This window comes from Cyanistes caeruleus, chromosome 3, assembly GCF_971803275.1.
Source record: "Cyanistes caeruleus chromosome 3, bCyaCae1.hap1.1, whole genome shotgun sequence".
In the NCBI taxonomy this organism is placed as follows: domain Eukaryota; kingdom Metazoa; phylum Chordata; class Aves; order Passeriformes; family Paridae; genus Cyanistes; species Cyanistes caeruleus.
The window spans coordinates 85,022,825-85,046,193 of NC_141703.1; the positions used below are offsets into that span (position 1 = coordinate 85,022,825).

General features: G+C 40.3%; 1 protein-coding gene across 6 annotated transcripts in view; it reads left to right on the top strand.

Annotated features, from left to right (window-relative positions):
- INTS4 (integrator complex subunit 4) overlaps positions 1-23,369 on the top strand; it is a 34,064-nt gene that overhangs the window by 3,982 nt on the left and 6,713 nt on the right. For all 6 annotated transcript variants that reach the window (XR_015284893.1, XR_015284892.1, XR_015284895.1 and 3 more), the window contains exons 3-19: positions 79-196; positions 905-1,011; positions 1,216-1,401; positions 2,638-2,688; positions 3,332-3,420; positions 3,679-3,799; positions 4,321-4,392; positions 5,389-5,563; positions 7,662-7,867; positions 10,081-10,223; positions 11,154-11,269; positions 13,068-13,201; positions 13,962-14,119; positions 17,368-17,461; positions 19,643-19,723; positions 21,442-21,572; positions 22,481-22,540. Coding sequence is in view for 2 of the 6 variants with exons in the window: in XM_086882336.1 (XP_086738462.1) it covers positions 79-196; positions 905-1,011; positions 1,216-1,401; positions 2,638-2,688; positions 3,332-3,420; positions 3,679-3,799; positions 4,321-4,392; positions 5,389-5,563; positions 7,662-7,867; positions 10,081-10,223; positions 11,154-11,269; positions 13,068-13,201; positions 13,962-14,119; positions 17,368-17,461; positions 19,643-19,723; positions 21,442-21,572; positions 22,481-22,540 (2,042 nt within the window). In the remaining 4 variants the exon portion in view is untranslated. The remainder of the gene's footprint in view (positions 1-78; positions 197-904; positions 1,012-1,215; positions 1,402-2,637; positions 2,689-3,331; positions 3,421-3,678; positions 3,800-4,320; positions 4,393-5,388; positions 5,564-7,661; positions 7,868-10,080; positions 10,224-11,153; positions 11,270-13,067; positions 13,202-13,961; positions 14,120-17,367; positions 17,462-19,642; positions 19,724-21,441; positions 21,573-22,480; positions 22,541-23,369) is intronic.

The window sequence follows — 23,369 nt, forward strand, 5'->3', positions numbered from 1 at the left end:
GGTAATATATGCTGTTCTCTTTTTTTTTCTTTAACCTTGCTGTGTTGGGGATTTTTTCTTGGTGTTGTTTCCTTCCAGGAGAATGATGCCTCTGTAAGACTGAAGATTGCATCCTTGCTAGGGTTGTTGTCAAAGACTGCAGGATTTTCCCCAGACTGCATTATGGATGATGCCATTAACACCCTTCAGAATGAGAGTAAGTCTCACTTTTGATGTGGTGCTTGAGATCAAGGGGGAATCATGCTGTCCCAAAGCATTTGAGACAGTGGCCAGCCCTTACATCTCAGATGTATGATTGAGAATTGCTGGTTAGAGTGTTTATTTTCTGGTTTTATGAATGATGACAGATAACCAAATGTTCCTCTGACCTGCCTGCTCTATATCTTTATTCTAAAGGAGTGCAAAATTTGCTTTTGCATCTCCATCTGAGAACAGTTGCCTCTGAAGTTCTCTGTTCTACAGGGCAGTTTTGTTTAAAATGCAAGTGTGTTTTAAGAGGAGTTTTTTAATATCATGCTAGAGGCCAGCATGATAGTGGTAGTCTCTAGCATGATAGCCATCAAGCTGTACCAACAGAAGTGTAGCCAGCAGGTCAGAGGAGGGTCTTTCACCTTTTTACTCAGCAGTGGTTATGCCACATCTGGAATACCTTATGCGGTTTTGGGTTCCTCAGTGCCAGCTCAGTGCTGGTAAGGATGGGTGAGTTCAGCAGAACCACTGAGGTGGTAGAGGACTCCAGAGTATGTGATGTACAAGGCATAGCTGTGGGAGCTGGGCTAGTTGAGGCCTTGAAAGGAGAAGGTTTCAGGATGGCCTTCCAATGTGGATCAGTCTGTGATCCTGGTAAGAGCATGGTAAGAGTTTAGCAAAGTAGTGCATAGCCTTTCACTCTTCTGTTTTGCAGAGTCTCACCAAGTCCTTGCTCAGCTGTTGGACACCCTGTTAGTGATTGGCACAAAACTCCCAGAGAATCCATCTGTCAGGATGAGACTGGTGGAGGTAGCCTGCAAGGTAAGGAGGCCTCCTTGGGCCAGGGAACTTTTGTCTCTGCCACAAGAAAAAAAAGAAAGGTAGTCAGTATTTAAATGATTTTCATTTTTCTCAACAAACTTGCAACACAGAGGTTAATCACTGCTAGGAAACGTAACACGATATTTAAAAGGGCTGAAGGAACAACAAGAATCCAGTTTCATCTGCTCGTCTCTTGTTCCACAGCATCTGACAGATTCTTCTCATGGTGTAAGGAATAAGTGTCTTCAGCTAATTGGTTGTCTTGGCCCGGTGGAAAAAGGTGCTGCAAAAGAGGCTGAAAGCCAGGCAGCCAAAGATGTCCAGAAGATCATAGGAGATCATTTTAATGATCAGGACCCTCGAGTTAGGACTGCAGCTATAAAAGCCATGGTAAGTCCAGCTGGTAGTATGGAAGAAATAGTTTGGGGGTGTGTAAGGAAGCTGAGAGGGGGCTGCAAACTAATCCAAAGAGGTTTGGTTTAGATATCATTTTAATTTACTGAGTAAAAGCCTGTTTAGAGTATCAAAACTACCTGAAAAAATATGCTAGGTCTTGAAATATTAGAGTAACATGAGATCTCAAAGGGCATTTGAGTGATTCATCACTTCTGTTTCAGCTATAGCTGAAGAAGCCTTTCAACTTGTTCATTCTTCTGCTTGTGTGTAGGCTCTTTCTTTTAGTGACAAATTTATTTCTTGATTTAGTATTGATTATCGAAACTACAATAAACCACTAGTGCTCCAAAATGCAGTAGGTATCTGCTTATGATAGGAAACCTGTGTGATAAGTCCAGAAATAATTTTGGCCTTCTGTTTTAAAGCAAATGTTTATGTTTTGCATCATGGTTACATTCATTAGTATTCTCTAACTGTTCATGAGATATATTGTATACTGGAGTTTTTTTTGTGTGGGGACCTTTCAGAAGCTTTTAGCTTTTCAAAAATGCCAGCAAAGACCATGCATTTCAAAATACTGCTTAATATGAGTTGCCTGTGAGCGTATGGGGATACAGAAGTTTCTCTATTATCCTTAAAGTTTATAACAATGTTCCATCTAATGTGATGGTCAACAAGGATCTCTGAATTAATGTTCTTAAACTCCAAAGAAAGAAGATGGATGCATTTGAGGAAATCAGATTCCACTTGAATCTCTCTGAAATCTCCCTCTTCTGGACACTGTACTTACGCATCCTTACACAAAGAAACAATGTGGGATACTTTGCTGTCCCTGTGGTTCAGTAATGGGAAGATTTACATGGCATGAAAATGCACTGGCAATGCTACTTTTGAATCCATGTTTCAGGAATGGTAGTAAAGTAATTAATTATCTGTTTTAATTGTGGTTGAATATGGCTAACACTAAAAAATTATTTGAAGTTTGGGAGAATGAACAAGCACTGTATTTGTATAAATTGTTTTTCCCTAACCTAAGTACGAATTACTATGAAGCTAAAAAATTATACTGAAGTCAAGAATATTATTTAAAGTACTTAGGGTCAAGATAATGTCATTTTCTAGCAGCAATCAAGAAATGCAAGCAGCTCAAACAGAAAAACAGTGGTGAAAATTTAGTCTGTGTCCCTTAAATATGTACTTACACTTTCTTTTTTTTTTTTTTCCCTGTAGCTACAGCTTCATGAAAGAGGATTAAAGTTACAGCAAGCTATTTACAGTCGGGTAAAACCTTGTATTTGTTTTGCACTTGTTTGCATATCTTTCTTTTTGAGTTCTCTGGCAGTGTGTTTTGTGAGGAGGAGGGCACTGAGCAGAGGAGGAGTATTTTACACTTGGGTTGCCAATATTCCTTGTTGTTGTATGACAGTGGAAATAAATGGGTATTTTGCATCTGTTGTGCTTAAATGCACGAAAGCATATGCTTTGTTATCTGTTGTTTGTTGGGGAGGTGATCCTGGGAAGGGCAAGGCATGAGGAAGTCATTCCTGTCATCTGGCAGTCGTAGTCTAGAAGTCTTAAACCCTTGTTCATTGGAAAGTACCCATAAAGCCTGTATTTGTTATATCAGTAAAGCTGTGCAGCTGCAAACTGTATCAAATCAATTCTCTTGCAGACTCACACTTCATCCTTCTTGCGTAGTACAGGCAATTCTGGAGTTTGTAACATGTGCCTGATTGACTTGATTAGATCTAGTCTGCCTGATCAAACTTGGAAATACTAGGGAGTAGCAGGGAAGACTGGATTTGTCTTGATTTTTAATCTGTCCTAACTGTCCTGTGGTAAGGGTGCTGATTACATTGTTGGAAGTGAATGACAGCTCCGGTGGAGATGTTTCAGGTATATTGGACTATGAATGTTCTTTCAGGCCTGCAAGCTGTTGGCAGATGACTACGAACAAGTGCGCAGTGCTGCAGTTCAGCTGATTTGGGTCCTCAGCCAACTTTACCCTGAAAGGTATGTCCTGCATGCAGTGTCCTCAAAGTACAGGCCAAGCAATCATCCTAATCCTGAGGGTTTCATGCTAGTAGGCCTCAGGAGAAGCTGTTAGGAAACTGATGTGAGCAAATGGCTGATGCCTGTTGAGAATGTACTGATGCAGTGAAGGATTGGTTCCTGGTATTTGTTGCACATTTATAGGAATTCAGCATAGTTGTTTCTTACTGATGCCATCCAGTATGGAATACAGTCAACAAACTGATTTCTCTATGTCAGCATTGTCCCAATTCCTTCTTCTAATGAAGAAATTCGCTTGGTTGATGATGCCTTTGGAAAAATTTGCCATATGGTTAGCGATGGTTCCTGGGTTGTAAGAGTACAAGCTGCAAAGTTATTGGTGAGTTACATTCTTTTCTTCTCTAGCAGAGAGTTTCTCTTACTTGAATTTTCATATATATTTGGGAAAAAAAAAAAAAAAAAAGGAATGGGAGGATGTTTAAAACATATAGGTATAGGTAAATTTCTCCCAAATTTCTGAAGTGAAAGAAATGAGGGAGGTTGAGGAAACCAAACACTTTTTCAGCTCAGCTGTGCAATGATCCTTGCTTTGAGAGTAGATGGTTAAGCATTAAAGAGAGAAACAAATCCTTGTCATAATTCCTTGCCCCTACTTCTCTATCACAGTACATGTGAACCAACTGAACTCAAGAAAAGCCATTTTAACTTCAGAGCAAAAAGAAGATGTTCCAACTCTTAAGTTCACTTTTTTAGACTCTGATGTACAATAGTGTCAGGCATTGCATAAAGCTGTTAAAATGAGTGGATAAGATAGGATGCCATCTTGGGATAAGTCAGGAAATTATATGGTGCAGTTTGGAATAATCCTGTTTCTCCCTTTTGATTTTTTTTTCCCTTTAGGGTTCTATGCAACAAGTTAGCTCCCATTTCTTGGAGCAGACCCTTGACAAGAAGCTCATGTCAGATCTGAGGGTATGTAAATGTTTGGGTTTGTTCTCCTGTGTGTAAGCACTAAAATCACACAAGCGATATGTTAATATTGAGTGTGCTTGTTCACCTTGTCCTTGCCTGAGGGTTGCTGAGAGTTAATTGATGATGACAGGTTTTGTTTTGAAGTCAATGAAGCAATTTCTAGTTTTAAATTTCATTAACCAAGCATGTAAGAAACAGCTCTAGGTTGTTCAGGTTTTGCAGCAACTGAGAGGCAAATGTTTGTGGTGTTCTGATAGTTTTTTGGCTAAAAGCTTTGCTTATTGTGTATGGAAAGATTGTATCCTCGTTCTAGGAGCAAACTCTTGGAAAAATCCTGCAAGATCTGATGAAAAAGCATCAACATTTCAAGAAACATGAGTAGCTAAAGCCCTGTGAGCAAAATTTTTCAGTACCATTCCTTCCTTAAGCAATATGCTCAAGGTTATGTTAGTTTTTTTATGTCTACAAAAGAATGGTGAAGAGCTGCTGTTTTTTTGTGTGCTGCTTTGTAGAGGCTGTTAAAGAAAAAGCTGTGCAGCACTATTTGGAGTGTGTGAGGAAAGGAGGCAAACACACTGAATGAATATCCCATTTTACACACTGCTGAACTCTGGATAGTATTGATAGCATTGAAGTATTTAATTGCAGTTTAACAAGTTGAACTGCAAAGTGATAGCATTTTTGCAGATCACTTACTGGGTTCTTAACTAGATGGGCCTTTGTTCTGACCCAGTTTGGCTTTTTTTACAATGGATGTGTAAGAATATGTTAATTAAAATGTATGTGTTATTATCCTTTCCCTATATCAAAACTACAAAGAGTTACTGGCAGTTAGAAATAGCCAAAGAAGAGTAGGTACTGTTTGCTTTTCTTAGCACTTGCATGAGTGTCAGTGTCTAAGCCTCCAGCTACATCTGTTTTCAGATCCAGTTTAATATTTTGTTCAGTCATCTTTTGAAGCTTGCATGGTTGTAACTGAAACGCTTGTTTGGACAGAGGAAGCGCACTGCACATGAACGAGCCAAAGAGCTCTACAGCTCTGGGGAGTTTTCAAGTGGCAGAAAGTGGGGAGATGACGCTCCCAAAGAGGAAATCGATACTGGTGCTGTGAACTTGATTGAATCAGGAGCTTGTGGGGCTTTTGTTCATGGCCTGGAAGATGAGATGTACGGTAAGTGTTAACTTGCCGTGGGATGCTAAAGGGGAGAGATGTGTGTTAGCTAGTAAGCATAATTTTTCAAAGGTTTTTTCAAAGGTACTGTTTCAAAGGTACTGGCTGTAGTGTTGTACAGAATTTTGGATAGAAATGTTCAGTTGAGTAGCCAAAAGCAAATAGCTTCCTATAAATGGTAAAGTTTTAATGACGTGTGTGGTAATAAGTGGTTTGCTTCTGGTCTGCAGAAACCCACTGGGATTATTTTTTGTTGTTGTTGACTTAAATTTAGCAGTTGCATGTGGCCATAAATTGGCAGAATTAGTTGCTGCTGTTCTGTTGGTGTTTTGTCAGCAGGAAGGAAATTCATAGAATCATTTAGGTTGGAAGATACCTCTAAGACCATCGAGTCCAAATGTTAACCCAACACTACCAAGTCCACTACTAAACCATGTCTCTAAGTGCCACATCCAGATGATTTCTGAACACTTCCAAGGATGGTGGTTCCAGCACTTCCCTGTGTAGTCTGTTCTAATGATTGACAACCTGAAAGTTTTCCCTAATATCCCATCTAAACCTCCCCTGGTACAGTGTGAGGCTGTTATTTGCATAAAGCATGAAAATTCCAAGCCCTGAATATTGTTTTTGAATTTGCCTTTTATGTTACTGGAAGGATGAGGTTAAGTTAAAACATAGAAAACCACCATAACAAAGATATCGTTGGAGATTGTGATGTAAAAGTGAGTTTATTGTTCCATGAGTCCTGCAAATAAATGCAGGTTTTCCCAGTAACTAAACTCTCCCTGAGCTGAAAGTGCACCTTTTTTTTTCCTGACTAATAAAAAATGTTTCACTTGTTCAGCTCCTTGGCCCAATGAAACATGTTCTCCAGTTTCTTGAGCCACAGGTCTTGTGTCAGTATGATGCTGTTGAGGAATGTGGATAAAATGAACAAATGTGAAATACACACAGATCTCTCTCTCCACTGCAGCATTTTTAAATACTGCTGAGCTTTTCCTGACTGGCAATGCTGCTTCATGTCTTGAATTCCATGTTGTAACTTAAATGTGAATTAGTGTGTCAGCTTATGAGAGCAATATCAGCAAAATATTTCTCTTCTCTTAATACCTGGGTCTTAATGACCATGGAGACTCAGAGCTGTGACAAAAGCTTCATTACTGAGCAGGCAGGGGTCTTGCTGTCTGTGCATTTTTGTACTTGATCAGAATCCTGAGGAGTCAGATGTCTTCTTTAAGAACAATAGCCCTAAAAGCTCTGCACAAGTTCAAGTAAATGTTTTCAAGATGAGTTAATTTGAGTGAAAATTAGAAGTATGTTTAAAATAACAATGTTTGCAAGACATCAGATTAATTACCATTTTTGTGATCCTAGCCACATAAATGTTAGGAAAGCTAATGAGGATGACTATAGGGAAGAGAAGCTCATGTCTGCCTAACATTGTTATATTTGGGTATTCTTCAAATTCCTGCACTATTTTACAGCATAAATACACTCGGGATGCTTTCTGATGCTTTTTTTACTTTAATTCAAATATTTTTTAATATTTAGGTGGCACCTTTTTCCTTTGTTTTGAGGAATCTATAGTCAGAAAGCAGAAGATTTTCATTTTGTTAACTGCTAAAATGTTGATTCTCTGGGGCTTTTCAGCAATTCATAAAGTGCTACATAGCAAGTTAAAAATGCAGTGAAAGCTCCAAGCAATTAAATTGTCAGGAAGAATAAAACAACCACAGTTTAATTAACTAAATTAGTTTGCTTAAGATACCAGTGTTAATGCTATGCTTGCAAAACACACTATGAAACATGCAGTATTTATTGATGGATTGGAGACCTGTTTTTCACCTGCATGTCCCTTTTGCAGATGCTTATGGCAGCAGCAGGTGCTGTACCCAAAGTGAGACTTGATTTGAAGATTTGCCTCTGAAAAGATCCCCAGTGGGTCCCTGCTTAGGCTCTGTTGCCCTCAGTGTTTCCTTGACATCTCCTGTCCTTAGCCCAGCCCTTGAAGAGTACAAGACTTCGCTGTTGAGTGAATGTAGTTTTAAACCAGAGTTTTAATTAATTTACAGTTAATTCCTTGCTTCTCTTTCAACAGAGGTTCGAATCGCTGCAGTTGAAGCCCTGTGTATGTTGGCTCAGTCCTCGCCTTCTTTTGCGGAGAAATGCCTGGATTTTTTGGTTGACATGTTTAATGATGAAATTGAGGAGGTCAGATTGCAGTCAATACACACAATGAGAAAAATTTCCAACAATATCACGCTGAGGGAAGACCAGCTGGATACCGTGTTAGCTGTCTTGGAGGTAAGAAATTCTTGAGGAGGGCAAGAATTGCTCTCCTGCTTGCTTTGGGGTGCTTAATTATATACTGCTAATCAGTCCCTTCCTCTGAGAGCAAATCCACCCTTTTTTGGGGTTTTTTGACTTTTTGAACACTGCCAAAAGTTCCTAAAATCTGGTAGCTTTTAAGCACCAGGACAGCAGAATACTTCTGAAATAGACAAATTTTAGATTAAAACTTCCTTTGATCACTGTGCTGTTGCCTCCACGTGTTTCCTTCTGTCTTGTGTTGTGGTCCAGCATTCTATGCACTTCATTTACATGCAGCTTCATTTTCTTGCTGCTTCCTTGCCTCAGCTGCTTTGGCTATACCTTTGCTCACCAAGCAGAGCTGGCCATGGGCCTGAGATCTTTTTTTCTGTTTAGACTGTTTGTCCGTGTGCTCTGCCATGTAATTTTGAGGATTCAGGGAATCAGGAGTCAGCTGTTCTTCCTGGTTGGTGAAGCTGATCCAGGAAGAGATTTTGGCTGTAAGAATTGTACTGTATCAAACTGCTTCCTTTCAGACCTTATTTATTTGCTGACCCATAGCCCCTGAGGCATTCTTTTTTTATTAATTTGCTTCTTGTAGTAGGCAAGTTTCTGCTTCTTTTAGGAAGTGCTTTGGGAGGTGCTGGAAATCCACTGTTTCAGTCTCTTCACCTTTTATTTCCTTGACCCAGGTCAGCCATTGCTACTGTCAGGTGTTCCTCAGGAAGTAGCACACTAATTAACCTATTTTATTAGTCTGTAACAAATGCTGTGGAATATGCCATGACTTTGCAAATGCAGCAATGAGCTTTAGGTGCTTCACATGTTTGTCATTATTTACATTTGTTTAAGGCATTGAGGTATGAAAATGTCCTGGTTAGGCTGGGATCTTCTGTGCAGATTTATCGTGTATGATAAACCCTATATATATTGTGGTTTATACTATCATAATTATTATCAGGCATTGGAATAGCTTAAGTGTAGAATTATTAACATTTTAATGTAATTGTCTGATTCTGAAAGAAGTTTGGTGCTTTTCTGTAAAATCCATCTTCCAGTACAAAAGTAAAGGATGTGGAAAAATACCATTAACTTTGGTGCCTACATTGGTTCCAGCAGCATAAATATGGAACACCAGGGTGTTACAGGTAACTTCTGTTTTCACCCCACTGCTTTCATTTTATCAGAATATCGTACCAGGTACTCCTTCCTTTTCTGACTAGACTTTGGAATTTATTTTCCCTCTTGTCCTTATCTCAGTTTCTATTGAATTGTGCTCATCTCTCTCCCTTCACATTGTTTGTTTCTTCTGCATTGTTTGTATTTCATTTCTGGTGGTTTGGAGTATTTTCTGTCTGTGGTTATTCCAGTCCTTAGAGTTTGTCTTCTCTGTGGTCATAGTCTGTCTATGACCAACAAAAACCCTTTGATCATTCGAGTGTGTTGGCTGTCATTGAAGAGCCTTTACAAGAGGATTGCTCTTTCTTCTTTTGTGTAAGACCGTGATGAATGAGCTGTTGATACATAGCAAATTATAATTTCAAGAAGGTAAAATCCACCATTGAAAAGCATCCAGTTTTTGTATCCTATCAAATTTTCACAATGTTTCCAGCAGCACCAGGCAAATGCTGATTGCAAGCAATATGATGATACATGGATAAGGAATGTCAAGGTGGTTTTTGGGAGAAGGAATGTAATTAATTCAGCTGAATATTCTAGTCTGTCCAGCCATTGACATGTCCTCAGTGCTTACTCAGACCCTCTGGAGGCTGTGGTGACTGGGCTGAAGGCCTGTGGAATTGAGCTCCCTGGGTTGAAAATAATAAAAAGCTGCTGTGAAAATGCTAAAATGACTTTTGGTGATTGTTTTACTGCGTTGCCCAGCGCCTTCCTTTTCTGTTGCTGCAAAGATGTTGCTGCACCCAAACCAAGTAGTTATTTTTGCTCTGCTTGAGCAGGTCAGCAGTGAAGCAGTTCCCATTCATTCCAGTAAAGGAAGCACATAGGGGCATGAGACCAGGAGCCCCTGCAGCAATTGCTTGGTCTGTCGCTTCATCTGTGCTTAGCTCTGGTAACCAGAAACAGGCACGGCTGTTCACAGAGCTCTTTTATTAACTCTGCCAAGGAACAGAGACTGCCACCTTTAAAGTAAATGTGTGTGCAGGCATGTTTTGCTCAGTGGTGTCTGGGTTGGGTTTTTATTTTAGGATTCTTCGAGGGACATTCGGGAAGCACTTCATGAACTGTTGTGTTGCACCAATGTTTCAACTAAAGAAGGCATCCATCTTGCACTGGTGGAGCTGCTGAAAAACCTGACCAAGTATCCTACAGACAGAGAATCCATATGGAAGTGAGTGTGTTCAGTGTCCTTGTGTACTTACTTTCCTCTTCTTTTTAATAAGTGAGGTGCTAGGAAATACTGAGCTTGCTAAGGAGGTAACAGGTGTTGCAGATGTACAATCCTGTTACTCGGTAAACATGCTTACTCATGACTGGTGTGGAAACTCTGTGTTGTTCTTGCTTGTCAATACTTCCACTGGAAATCCAGAACTGATGACCACTTCTGGAAATGTCCCACTATTCCAGGCACTCAATGTATTCACAGAAAAGATGAATTCAGTTTTCAGTTTAAAACTTCATCTCTTCTACACAAGTGTTTTTGCTCATTCGACATTGTGTTAAATAGTAATATTTACCAGTAGTTGACTACATCAGATGTGATAAGTGGATTGGCCATATGACATTGTGTTGTCAGAGGAATTTTTCTAAGAAAGATTTTTTTGTGTCAGATTTTTTGGTTGTTTAATGAAATCAATAAAGAGAATGGTGCTCCACACACATGGTTTGAGATGGAGTTCTTAGATATTACTGGAAACACTTATGTTAGCCTGCTTTGACTTCCAGTGTGCTTTTACACTGATTCTGGAGTTTGAGGGTTTTGGGGTTTTGACTCCTATCTTCCTTATTTCTGAATAAAAAAATTTCACTCATTCATTAGTCTTTAGTGTAAGAGCTTCCTGGATTGTATAACTCCAAATGTTAGCTATTTTGTGGACATTTTAAATAAAAACAAATTATTTACTGTTTGTCCTTCAGTTTCCTTGGATCCTATAAAATATTAAAGCAAATGGTCAGTTGTAAAGAAACAGTGAGCTTGGATAGCAGGATTTTCTTGCTGACTGTCTAAAAGTGTTGCTGCAACATAAAGTAGTAATGCTTTAGAACATTTTATTTTGAAATGTGCCTGTTTACTAACGTCTATTTCAATCTGTATTTCCAGATGTTTGAAGTTCCTGGGAAGCAGGCATCCCACTCTGGTGCTTCCATTAGTCCCAGAGCTGCTGAGCACACATCCGTTCTTTGACACTCCGGAACCAGACATGGATGACCCAGCCTGTATCTTTATGCATTAAGCCAGTTGATAATTTTGACTGCAGTAGATTTTATTCATGATTTCCTCACTCTCGCATTTCTTCAACCATTTCTTGCTGTAGCAGATAAACAATCCTGTGCCTATTTCTGAATCCCTGTGCACTTAGTTTGTAACCCAGCAAATGATGGAAAAACTGTTAGCTGGAACCATCTTCATAAATATCAGTGGACTGTAATTTGCCTTCTTTTTATGCTGTGATGAATAATCAAGAAATTTGTCAAAGTTTAGACTTTGCAGATGAGCCCTTTGATGTCAAAACATTTGTCTAGTTTGCATGAATTTTGAAAATGTTTTAGCTTTTAAATAAGAGTATTTTTTCATGTCTGTTTTCTTTTTAGGTAAAACTTTTGCTATGCTCACTGCTGTGCAGTTTATAAAACAGCACTGTCTCTAAGTACAGCAGCAGTGCCTGAATTCCCATAATGCTTTGAATTTTTCATCTTTCTGAAATAATTCAATATCAGAAATCCTTATATTAATGTTAGCTCTTCCAGTGCTTTAGAATACAAACAGTTACTGGTACACCCATCTCCTCAACAACAGGTGATGCCTTGGAAATGCATTTTTCCGTTGTTATTCCCCTTGCTTCCATTCTGTGTGATGGCAGAACCTAATATTATTTCTGATACGTGCTGAGACACATTGGACTGGAACCTTCCTCTAGAAGCTGCTCCTTATTTTTCTCACCAGTCACGGGCCATCAACCAGAAATCCTACACAGATTAAATGAATGCCTTGTGAGAATTGAAAAGGGTTAGAATCAGGTGGAGAGAAATGAATCTGTAATTACATGGTTTTGTAATAATTTGAGTAAAGTTGTCCTGTGAGTTGAGAATTAAAGGAATATTGCAGGGGGAGGAACGCTGCTGTTTAACTCTGTGCACCTTCCTGCCAGGAACCAGAGAGTATTAAATTTTACAGAGGCATATTATGTGAAGACAGGCCTGTGAGCCAGAAACTGAAGTAAACCTGAATAGTGTGTTTCCAGTGTAAATTGATATTTAAAAACATGGTTTTGTTTGCTTCATAGCACTTAGGAAATTTGAATCAGAGCTTATGCTTGGAATCAGCCCTGTTGCAGGTGTCAGCCTTTGGGCTAACTTCGAAAGGCTTTGGCTGATCTCAATTTCTGCGGGTCTCAGACTGTGAAAATGTGTTTTCTGTTTCAGAATGATCTTTCCATGTTTGATTCTTTGCTTAAATTCAGAGAGCAATATTTTTCAGGGCATCTTAGGTTATGCATCTATTTTCAAAGACTTGGCAGTAAATGTATAATTTTGGATTCTGTTAGGGCACCAAAAAAGCTGAGCAACTTGATCTAGTGGGAGGTGTCCTTGCCCATGGCAGGGTGGGGTTGGAACTAGTGTCTTTCAGGTCTCTTCCAGTCCAAACCACTCTGTGATTCTGTGGTACAAACTGGTGAGCACAGTGTAAGCTGTGAGGGAGAGTGAAACTCCACCTAATGCGCATGTTCTGTATTTGGGATCTCTGGCTCCTTTCCTTGTATTGCTTCTGAGCCATCCCATGTTGGCAGAACATCCTTTCTCCAGAATGGCTCACCCTGTAATGTTTGCACTTTGTCCTTGGTTTTCATCTGCTCAGACAGCTGTTTCTTTGGATTTTGCTCAATATTTTCCAACTATAAAGAACATTCTAGACAAATCCTGACCAAAGGGTTATTGACTTGTTGTTTTAACTTCCCATCCTCAAGGAGCTCTTCTTGCTGTTGATTATTTTTCCTTAACAATCCACTTGCAATAGACATTGCTGTTCTGGTTCTGATTTTTAATGCTGCTAAAAGTTGCCCAACAATGCCTGCCCTGTTCTCTGACCATACATTCAGACATTACGCCTATCTTCGGGACAGTCTCTCTCACCTGGTCCCTCCATTAAGAGTAAGTTGGACTTTTTTGGTTTGGACTTTGACACTTGTTAGAAATATTGCCAGTCTCTTCCATCTCTGTGTACAATTTAAAAGGTTTTTCTCCTGTGCACCACGGGAATTAAATTGTTACTATATGGGATTTGTAATATTTTGGAGAGAATAGTAATATTACTGCTCTCAATAATTTCAATTCAATAATCTCAAAAAGTGAGAATAGTAGGTAGTTTGCTGGTTAGATAAGAATACTTCGGAGGGCAGGATTCCTGGGAGTTTTCTGTAGCTCTGACTATGTGTGTGGGAAAGGCCTTTGTAAATCTTCTAACATTTCACTTATGTCCTACCTGAAGGACACAAGTTTAGTCGTGGGTGAAATGTGTTCCATTCTGCTTTGCAACATGTTTTTCCTGCACGGAAGTATGGGTGGGATTGAAGTTGGCCGTAAGTCTTATCAGAGCTGATAAAATGAGTGGTGGTTTGTGCAGTCTCAGATTTCCCTTGACTTCACAGTGTCAAAGTTAATGGATGAGGAAGATGTTTCCCTCAAAGGGATGTTGAAGTTTAACCTGAGGATCTCTAGTGCAAGTGGATTGTAAAGTAGGGAGGATTAACTAACAAAGATGCATGTTTGAAAGCCTTGGTATAAATTTTGTATTTGAGAAGTGAATTGGAGCTCTCAGTTTCTTGTTAAATAGATGCCAGCATTTTGCAGTGTTATTCCTTGTATTAGACTTTTCTCTTTTTTTTTTTTGTGTGTATTCCTTCTCGCTTAGTTGCCAGGTAGGAAGCTGGTGTCATCCACTGTCTCTCCTAGTATTACCCCACATGAAGATCCTTCCCAGCAGTTCCTGCAACAGAGCCTGGAGAGGGTTTACAACTTTCAGCACCTCGACCCACAGGGCATACAAGAGCTGCTGGAATTTACAATCCGGTAAGGCCTCAAGCTGCCCTGTTTATGGAAAGATGTGTTAGGATGCTCAATTACTCTGGTGCAGGTGCTTTACTTCTGAATATGAGTGCTGTAATTTGCTGTCCAGTGCTTAACTTGAGCCTTTCTTTAGAGACTGTTGTGATAAAATAGTGTTCATGACCTGTTTAAAATAAAATTGATGGTCTCAGGTCTGGCACAGCCCCCCAGCATAACCAGTGTGCATTTTGGGCATGGGGTATCTTTACAGAGCATGGTAAGGGTTGGGAAGCATGTTCTTTTTGGACTTTTCATTTATACTAAAATGCACACTCAGCTTTTATGGTTTATGGGTGACAGCCTTGTGTCTCATTCTCAGTTTTGTGTCCTTGTAATTTTGATCATGTTATTTGTAATGTGCATGCACAAGGTTTTCTTGTTTTGCTTTTGTTGGGTGGTAAGGTGTTGTCCCCTTTGCTCTTGCATTTTCTGGGTCCTGTGGCCTTTCATTCAACAGGAAAGGACCTGCTTCTGGTGGTTTGGGTTCTCATTGCCAGTCCTGCTTACAAAGGACTTGGCCATTCCTCATCAGTTTTCAAATCAGAGAGCTTTTCCAGGAATAGAAAACATTCTTGCATGCTGCTGTCTGCTGCTGTATAGATAAGGGTGTGTGGTGTTGCTTCTCAGCGTGGGTTTTGTGCTGCCTCTTGCATTTCATCTCTAGACTGATTTACGCAAACAAAACACTTGAAAAGGATCCTTTCAATGTGATTCCTCAGCTTGGAAAGAGCAAAAGAGCCTTATTTTAAGAGTTAGAAAAACTATCCAAAATGCTTTGTTTGGAATGTGGAATTTTTTAAAAAAAGCTTAGTTCTTTTTATTCCTTCAAAATAGCTGCCTTCTGTTATGTGTATGTTGCTGTGAATCACTGTCACACCCATCTGCAGCAAAGAGTAAACAGTGTGCTCCTCACTGAAAACCCAGCTGTGGGAACTGTGAGGTTTGTCCTCAGCTGTTTTGCAGCTGCTGTATGCCAGCCTGAAGTACAGTCTTGAAACATTTAATGCACTAAACACTTGAAACAGGTAATCTTTAGGCCAAGCATCCAGAAACTCTCAGGTATGAGGGTCTGGGAACCTCTCAGGCCATGACTTTGAGTTGGTGGAAATTTTTGGCTTGGCTTTTTTCCTGGTGGAATTGCCCCCCAGGAAATTGTACTAAACCAGCTGCTCTTTTCTGTCCTTAAGACAAAGGAAGGATTTGGACAAAGCCAAAAAAAGTGTGAAAGGTTGTTTTGCAGAAGGCAAGATATCCCTGCACCAGCAATTTTGTTGCTGAGAGCAGAGGGATAGAAGCAGCTAACAGCAGTGTCATGGAATATAAATCCCTCCTCCTTTATCATTGTCAACCACAGAAATAACAGACCTTGTGGAGTTTGTGTCTACTTGGGACAGTTTTGGCATTTGGGAGAGTTTTGGCTGCAGAGCCTGGTGGGGGAGCATCAATCTGCAGTGTGGTTAGAAATGTAAGACAAGCTGTTCAGTGAATTTGTCTGTGGCTTAGTTTCTTCATCTATACAAAATATTTTTTTTTTTCTTACAGGGATGTTGGAATCTGTTTAAGATTTGTAAGGAAATAGAATTAGAGGAATTGGGAACTGTGTAAGACTGGTAAATGGAATATCTGCCTAGTTGTTAGCTGAGAAATGACATCCTGTTCCCCATTAGTGTGTTTTGATGGATTGTGACATGGGAATTAAGCATCCAGGGAACCTTTTCTTCTCTCTTCTCTCTGGAAAAAGATGAAATGGAATCTCTGTGTAAGGTTGAGGCTGGCTTGGCTGTTGGTGCATTGTTGTTGAGAAATGCACAACCCCTTAGTGTGGCCAGGGAAGGGCAATGGAGCTGGGAAGGACTGTGGCACTATTCTGATGAAGAGCAGCTGAGGGAGCTGGGGGTGTTTAGCCTGGAGAAAAGGAGGCTCACGGGGAACTTAACTCTCTACAACTGCCTGAAAGGAAGCTGTAGCCAGATAGGGACTGGTCCCTTCTCCTGAGTGACAAGGAAGAGGATAGGAGGAGGCAGCCTCAAGTTGTGCCAGGGGAGGTTTAGATTGGATAGTAGGAAAATGTCTTCATGGAAAGGGTTGTCAAGCACTGGAAAGGGCTGCCCAAGGAAGTGATGTGTTCACCATTCCAGGAGGGATTTGAAAGACCTGTAGATGTGGTATTTGTGGTGGGCTTGGCAATGCTGGCTTAATGGTGGGACTGGATGATCTTAGAGGTATTTTCCAACATAAACAATTCTTTGATTCTCTGCTTAGGAAAGATTTTCTTTGGCTGCATATAATACACATAATCTCATGGGTTTTTGCAATGTCTCAGGGCTCAGCAACTTTCTGTTTTGGCAGAACCAAAATTTCACAATTTGAAAAGACAAATCTAAAATAAACAAATGAAACTGATCATCTGAAAAAATTAATAATGCAATAGGAAATGTGGAAGTCGAGTGACAATTTTACTAGACTTCGGATCAAAGCAAAGAGAAGAAAAGGCATATGTTGAAACCACATCATCCAACCTATTTTCTCTTCTGTAAGAAAAATTAATTTTGTTTTTTTTAATGCTCACATTAAGAAAACATGGCTAGGAGTAGAGAACTAAAGCCTTTTGGGTTCTATTAACTGCCAATTTTTTTTCTATCATATTAAAAGCTGCTTATATTGCTGTATGATTTACAAGAAATACCAGGCAACACACACCATCTAGTTGGGAAAATATCAGTACATCAGATTCTAGCTTGGCTTAAAAGGGTAGCTCTGTTTTAGATACACTTCATTGCATGAGCCTGACACGTTCCAAACAACCTTTCTTAGCCAACATGAATAGTTTGATTTCCCAGCAGTGTAACACAAATGGGTCGTTTGCTGCTGTGGAAGGCTGGAGTGTTTTAAGTTAAATCTGGAGCTGCCACTCTGTGTGGTTCCCATGGGGCTGCAGAGTAATGTGGGTTGACAGACTTAGTGCCTCCACTGCTGTGCTGGTGTCAGCTTCCCAGAAGAAGGGACATGCTGGGTCCCAAGGTGCAAACTGGTTTGTAGTGTGTGTTTTGCTGCTGTTTCTGGTGCTTGCTCTAATAAAAGCAGGCAGCAGGAATAGCTGGCTTTATTGTCACTGCCTTCTGAGTGTATTTGGATTAAACTGTTCTCTGTCTCAACATTATTTTCTCTCTCTCTTTTTTTTTATTTTTTTTTTTTCCCCCCACATGCTTCAGTGATCTTCAGAGGCTTGGAGAGCTGCAGTCAGAACTGGCAGGGATGGCAGATTTCACTGCAACTTACCTTCAGTGTCAGCTGCTCCTCATCAAGGTTTGACTTCATCTGGGCTTTTTTTAGCTGTTCTTCAAAAATGCCCCCAGTCCATCACAGTGGCATGCTTTCATGTTTTGATGTTCATGCTGAAAAGTGATGTGTGATGAAAGAGCAGGTTCTGTGGATTTCTGATAATCCTGCTTCCCTCCTGTGGCAAATAATTTATGCAGTGACTTTGCCAATGCAGACCTCTGCTGCTGTTCCTAGGGCTTATGTTGGTTCATGAGCATTTCGTCAATGCAGAGTTTATTATGTGACAGAAATCACACTGAGGGCAACTGTGTTAGGAGAGTAACTTTCCCTGCTGGTGGCTACTGGAATGTTTTTTGTTATTCTGCTGCCATGAGTGCCATTTTTATAGATGGTGATTTGCAGATAGCTTTATTGGCACCAATGCCAAAGGAGTTCTTAAGACTTGATTGAACTAAATGTCAGTCATGCATTCTTTTATAGCTCTGAAATTATCTATCTAATTAGTATTAGCAGGTCAAGTGGCTACTTAGACACCGTTGCAGCAGCCCTTTGCAAAAGCTCCTTTTCAAAATCAGCTTCTTGCTGTAAACAGGAGCTAATTTTTTACTTCATAGAAAATCTTGAGTTGGAAGGGACCCTCTAATTCCAATGTCCCTGCCATGGTCAGGGATTCTGCTGGATCAGATGGCTCAGGGCTGTAAGCTGGCAGTAGTATTTTAGTTAAGTCTCTTGGCATTCTTTGGTGTTTAACTTACACACACATAAAGCAGGAACTAAAGCAAGCAGCAAACAGTTTTCCAGAAGGAACTCAATGAAAGCTTTGTTATGTAAAACCGAAGAGGGATTTCAGTTGCTTTGCTAATGCATAGCTGCCAGTTGGCATATCTCATGGCAGGCCTCAAATCATTGGAATGTATTTATCACCCAAAGGTATTTCAGATGAGCAGTGGTACAGTTCAGTACAATCCAGCTAAATCCAAAGTGAAATGTGCTGTGCAGGCAGAGGACTAGCATTTGGAGACAGCTTTGTTGCCCTTCTCCAGGGTTTGACTGGAATGAACCAGATGGTTTTTGCATCTGGCAGAGGTGGGCTCTGTTTGGAAGAAGGGTAAAAGCTGCATCAGCCATTCTTGGCTTGAGCTGTGGAACAATCAATAGATCAGTGCTGCAGAGGAGTCAGTAATGTGCATGGAATGAAAAATAGCTGATAATATCAGGAATCACAGAGTATCTTGGGTTGGAAGGGATTTTGAGAATCATCTAATTCCAGATTCCTTCTTACAGGGAGGGACACCCTCTACTCCACAATACTATTAGAAATTCTGATACTGCAGAGAACCTGAATGTCCGAGTAGCCTTTTTCAGTAGATTTTTTTCCCAGTTGCTTCTTGTCCCAACAGAGAAAAAGGTGCTGGGAGGGAAAGTATCTTCGTTCCCCAGCCTCTCAAGGCTCCAAAGGTTCCATACCTTTACAGGCTCTACATATTCTGTGATTTTAGGGGTAGTTAGCTGGGATTCTTAGGCCAGCCTGTGTGAAGGATACAGTCTGTATGTTCTTGAGCTTTGGCTACAGCCAGCCTTGTGCATAGCTGTGTCTAAGGACAGGCAGCTTCAAAAAGGAGGCAGTGATACAAAACATCCAGTCAAGCTTTCTACATTTTTTTAAAAAACATGAAGCAAATAGGGTATGGTAGGTGGTTGGGTTTTTTGGGGCTTGGTTTTTTGGGTTTTTTTTTTGTTTGTTTGTTTTTTGGGTTTTTTTAATACCAATATCAGTGGCTGAATTAGACACAATATTCTTAGTAACTCCAGGATCTTTGGTGGAGCAGAGGAAGGTTCAGAAATGTGGCTGTGGAAGTAAATGTGTTTCTGGGGACAGGTGTTATTATTTGCACTTTTTGTCACCATTGCCCCAGTCTTGGTCTCAGGGCAATAACAAGTGTGCTGTTGGTTTTCTTTATGAAGTACAAGGAACTTGGCTTGATGAGTCTCATTCACAGCTTTGTTAATATGAGTCTCAACTTCCTTTATATTTTCTAGTTGTATAGGTATCTCTCTTTCTTTATAGAACACTGTATATTTTGGAGGCCTTGGTTCCCTATGTTGTATTTAAAAGCACAAAAGAAAGCTTTTGCATGCTTTTTCAACCAAGTATTTAGATTGAGTTGGATATTTATCATCATTTCATGTTTTTTTTTCTTGTAGGCCTTGCAGGAGAAGTTGTGGAATGTGGCAGCTCCCCTGTACCTGAAACAGAATGCATTGGCATCTGCTGCAGCAAAGCAGGTGAGGTGGGAGCAGCTGAGCTTGCACAGAAGCCAGTCCTTGGGTAGGAGTCTTTCACTGGCCATGGAACAATAACACACTTCTGACCTTCCACTGCCACAGTCTTCCAAGTAAATCTTAGTTCCCCAAACTGGGGTAATTTCTTTTCAAAGGCTGAGTGGTGAGGGAGGGACCCTGCTGTAAGAAGGCAAATATCACACTCATCTTCCAGAAAAAAAAGAAAATCCAGAATACTGTGGGCTGCTTCTCCTTGCCTCTTTCCTGGGGAAAGTGATGTACCAAATACTTAAAAAAGCTGTTCCTAGACAAAATCAACAAAGCTACTTGGAAAAGCCCAAACACATTTTTCAAGAGCAAATTATGGCTGACCACCATCACTGCTCTCTATGGTGAGGGGACTGGTGCCATGAACAAGGGGAGGGCAGTGGAAGTTGCAATGCTTCGATACAGTCTTCCATAATTTATTTTTCTCCAGACTTGCAGGATTGTGGCTGAATAAATAAGTGGTAAGGGTCCTGCAAATTGAGGAACCAGTTGGTGTGTTGGAGGGCATGGCTGCTGGTCTGAACAGACTGGGGAACTGGAATGAAGGGAACCTCCTCATGTTCAGTACATTGACTATAAGGCACTGCAAGAGGCCAGCTGCAACTGGGATGACTTGGTTTGGGAAATGATCCACCTCTGGGGGATGCCACCTGGAGGGCTGTGTTGTGTGTTGGCCTCCCCAGTAGAAGGAAGATGGTGACAAACTGGGACAAATTCAGCAGAGGACCACCAATATGGTCAGGGGCTGGAGTACATTACCTGCAAGGGAAGGCTGAGGGGGATGGAATTGTCCAGCCTGGAGAAGAGCAGGCTTCAGGATGGATTTACTTCTGTCTAGCACTGTATCATTACAGGATATAGAAGAGACAGAGCCAGACTACTGTGACAAGAGGCAGTTGGCAAATGATGAAAAATTTTGATCAGCTGTAAAGGGAAAATTTCCTGTAAGGATGGTTAAATACTATTGCCCAGAGAGGTTGGGGGAGTCTCTGTTGTTGGAAGTGTTCTCAATTTGATGTGGCCCTGAGCTACTGGATCTAATGAGACCTGCTCTGGGCAGGGAACCAGGCTAGATGATCTACGGAAGGCCCATCCAATCTGAGTTATTCTGATTCTGTGATGTAGAAGTGTATGAATGATCAGATCCTGGAAAAACTGAAGCTAAGCCCTAAGAAAAGGTAAGGAAGCAAGCAAGCTATTCAACAGTCTGATAACAAATCTAGGGTAAAAGCAAGTTCATAGATCTTGCTGATATTTTGAGTCTTCAGATAATTAGGATGTAACCGACAGGTACTGCTGTCCATCAAAGCCTTCTCTGCTGGTGATGAGTAGAAACAAAAGCCATCCAGCTTTTGAAATCTTCTCTGATTGAAATGTTTGTCTTGGGTGCCCTCTTGAGTAGCATGTGAATCCCCTGAAAAGTGTTTTCTGTTGTGATGGTGAATGTAGGTCACTTGCTATCAATGCAAGGTGAAGGGAATATTCTCTGATAAATAACTTGAAAGTTCTTGCCATCTCCACAGTCATATTGAACTCAACTGTATTGATCTGAGCATTTCCTCTTGCTTCATGTGTTCCTTGGTATGAGATAAAAATACCAGAAGCTGGTGATTGTGTTGTACCAGGGCTTAACAGTCTGATGTTTTTTTATCCTTGTGGTGTCTGTCTGGCAGATCCTGGAAGAAACTTACAAAATGGAGTTCATGTACAGCGGAGTGGAAAGTAGACAAGTGGTCATTATTCACCACATGAGACTGCAAGCGAAGGCCTTGCAGCTGATAGTGACTGCCCGCACCACCAGAGGGTAAGGATGACTTGGTCTGAGGATCTTCTTAGGGTTAGTTCTAAAATTACTGTCTTTAAGCTTTGTTTAAAAAAACAGCAAGGATAAAATAGACACATAGCAGGGTACCATGCCAGTAACCATTTGGTAGAGTAATTCAGAACAAAGAACCTTCTTTTGCCTTTGATATGGCTGTACAGGGACACAATCCTGAATTAGAAGACAAAACTATTGGGAAGATGAGTTTTGGGGGTTGAGTTCTCTCACTGATGCACATATAAATAGGTTAAAAACATTGTAGGGTTGATATTTGGGACCTGTTTAAATGAGGAAAAGTTACGTATCAAAAGAATGCACCAAACATGTTTGCTTCATTAAGTATTCATTGCTGAATTTTTAGGATCAGGAAAGTATTGGCCTCCTGACTGATCTGCAGCTGCTTAGTGTGACTCAGACATGAACTGCTCCTGTGCAGGCTTGGGTACACGAGAGGCTCTGAGTGGTTTGTTTTGGCTGCTGAAGTTAAAGAAGTGACACATGGTTGTAGAATGAGAACTCCAGCTGGTGGAATTAGAGCAAATTAGTTATTGTCCTAGTTTACTTCTGTTTCAGGTCTATTGCCGTCAATTTGCTGTGTTACCATGGAGGTCCATAATATATTTGCCTTTTAACCTCTTGTTTTGTAGGTGGAAAATGAGTATTTTCTAGCAGTGGCTTTGGGAACTTAATTACTGCCTTATGCAAATGTTTGGGGGTTTTTTGTGAGAAGGGGATATAGATAAGTGAGGAACACTTTTTTGGTTCAAAAGCTGTAAGATCTTCCCGTTTTTAGGAGGTTTAATGGGATTCCAAACCACCTAAATGTGTATAGCCAGAGAGCCATTTTTATTTCTTTAAAAGTAATCCAAGGAATATTATTTTCATTACAGAGTGGAACCTCTTTTTGGGATGTGTGAAAAATTCCTCCAAGAAGTGGATTCCTTTCAGAGGTGACAAACTCCATTGCTTATTCAATTTTTGTTGAAAAAAATGTCCACCACCATTGTCATCAGGGGATATTCACTTTGTTTTTTATCTCTTCACATCTCCCTTCCCTGCTGTCCTACATTGTAAGCTATCATGGGATAATAATAAAGCAAGAAGTCCTTAACATGGGGATATTATGCTGGTACTTCAGAAACATGTGCTCTGAATTAATTTCTTATGGAATAGATTTTTTTTTTTTTGTATTTATAAGGGTTTATCTACTTTGAGTGGAAGCTGTTTTGATAAATACTTAATTTTTTTGGTTTTGTTTGTTTGTTGGGGTTTTTTTTGAGTGGTTTTTTTGTGTTTTTTGTTATTCTGTCTCCTGGAGTCCTGAGGGTGTTTAAACCTTTCAAAGATTAATGAAAAAGCAGATTACCCTTGATGTACTCAACATGTAACAATAAGTCAGACAAGAATTCTGCAGTATCTTTCCTGGCCCTATCTGCTGCTTTTTCCACCTCTTAGTCATCTTTACTTCCAGGGAGAATAGATATGAAGTGTCAATTTGATGATCATATTGATTCTAGTGAAAGGTGTCCCTTTCCATGGCAGGGATGTGGAACTAGGTAATCTTTGAGGTCCCTTCCAACCCAAACCGTTCTGTGGTTCTGCTTCTGTGAGATGGTGATGAGTTCTGCTGATCCTGAGATTCAGTGCAAGGAAAAGGTATACAGGAAATTGCCAGTTCTGTCTTCCAGCTCCAGCTGGGCATTAGGGTAGGGCAGATTTGGTCCCCTTTTCTTATCAGTTAACCAGCCACAGCTACCAAGCTTATAATAAATGTGAATT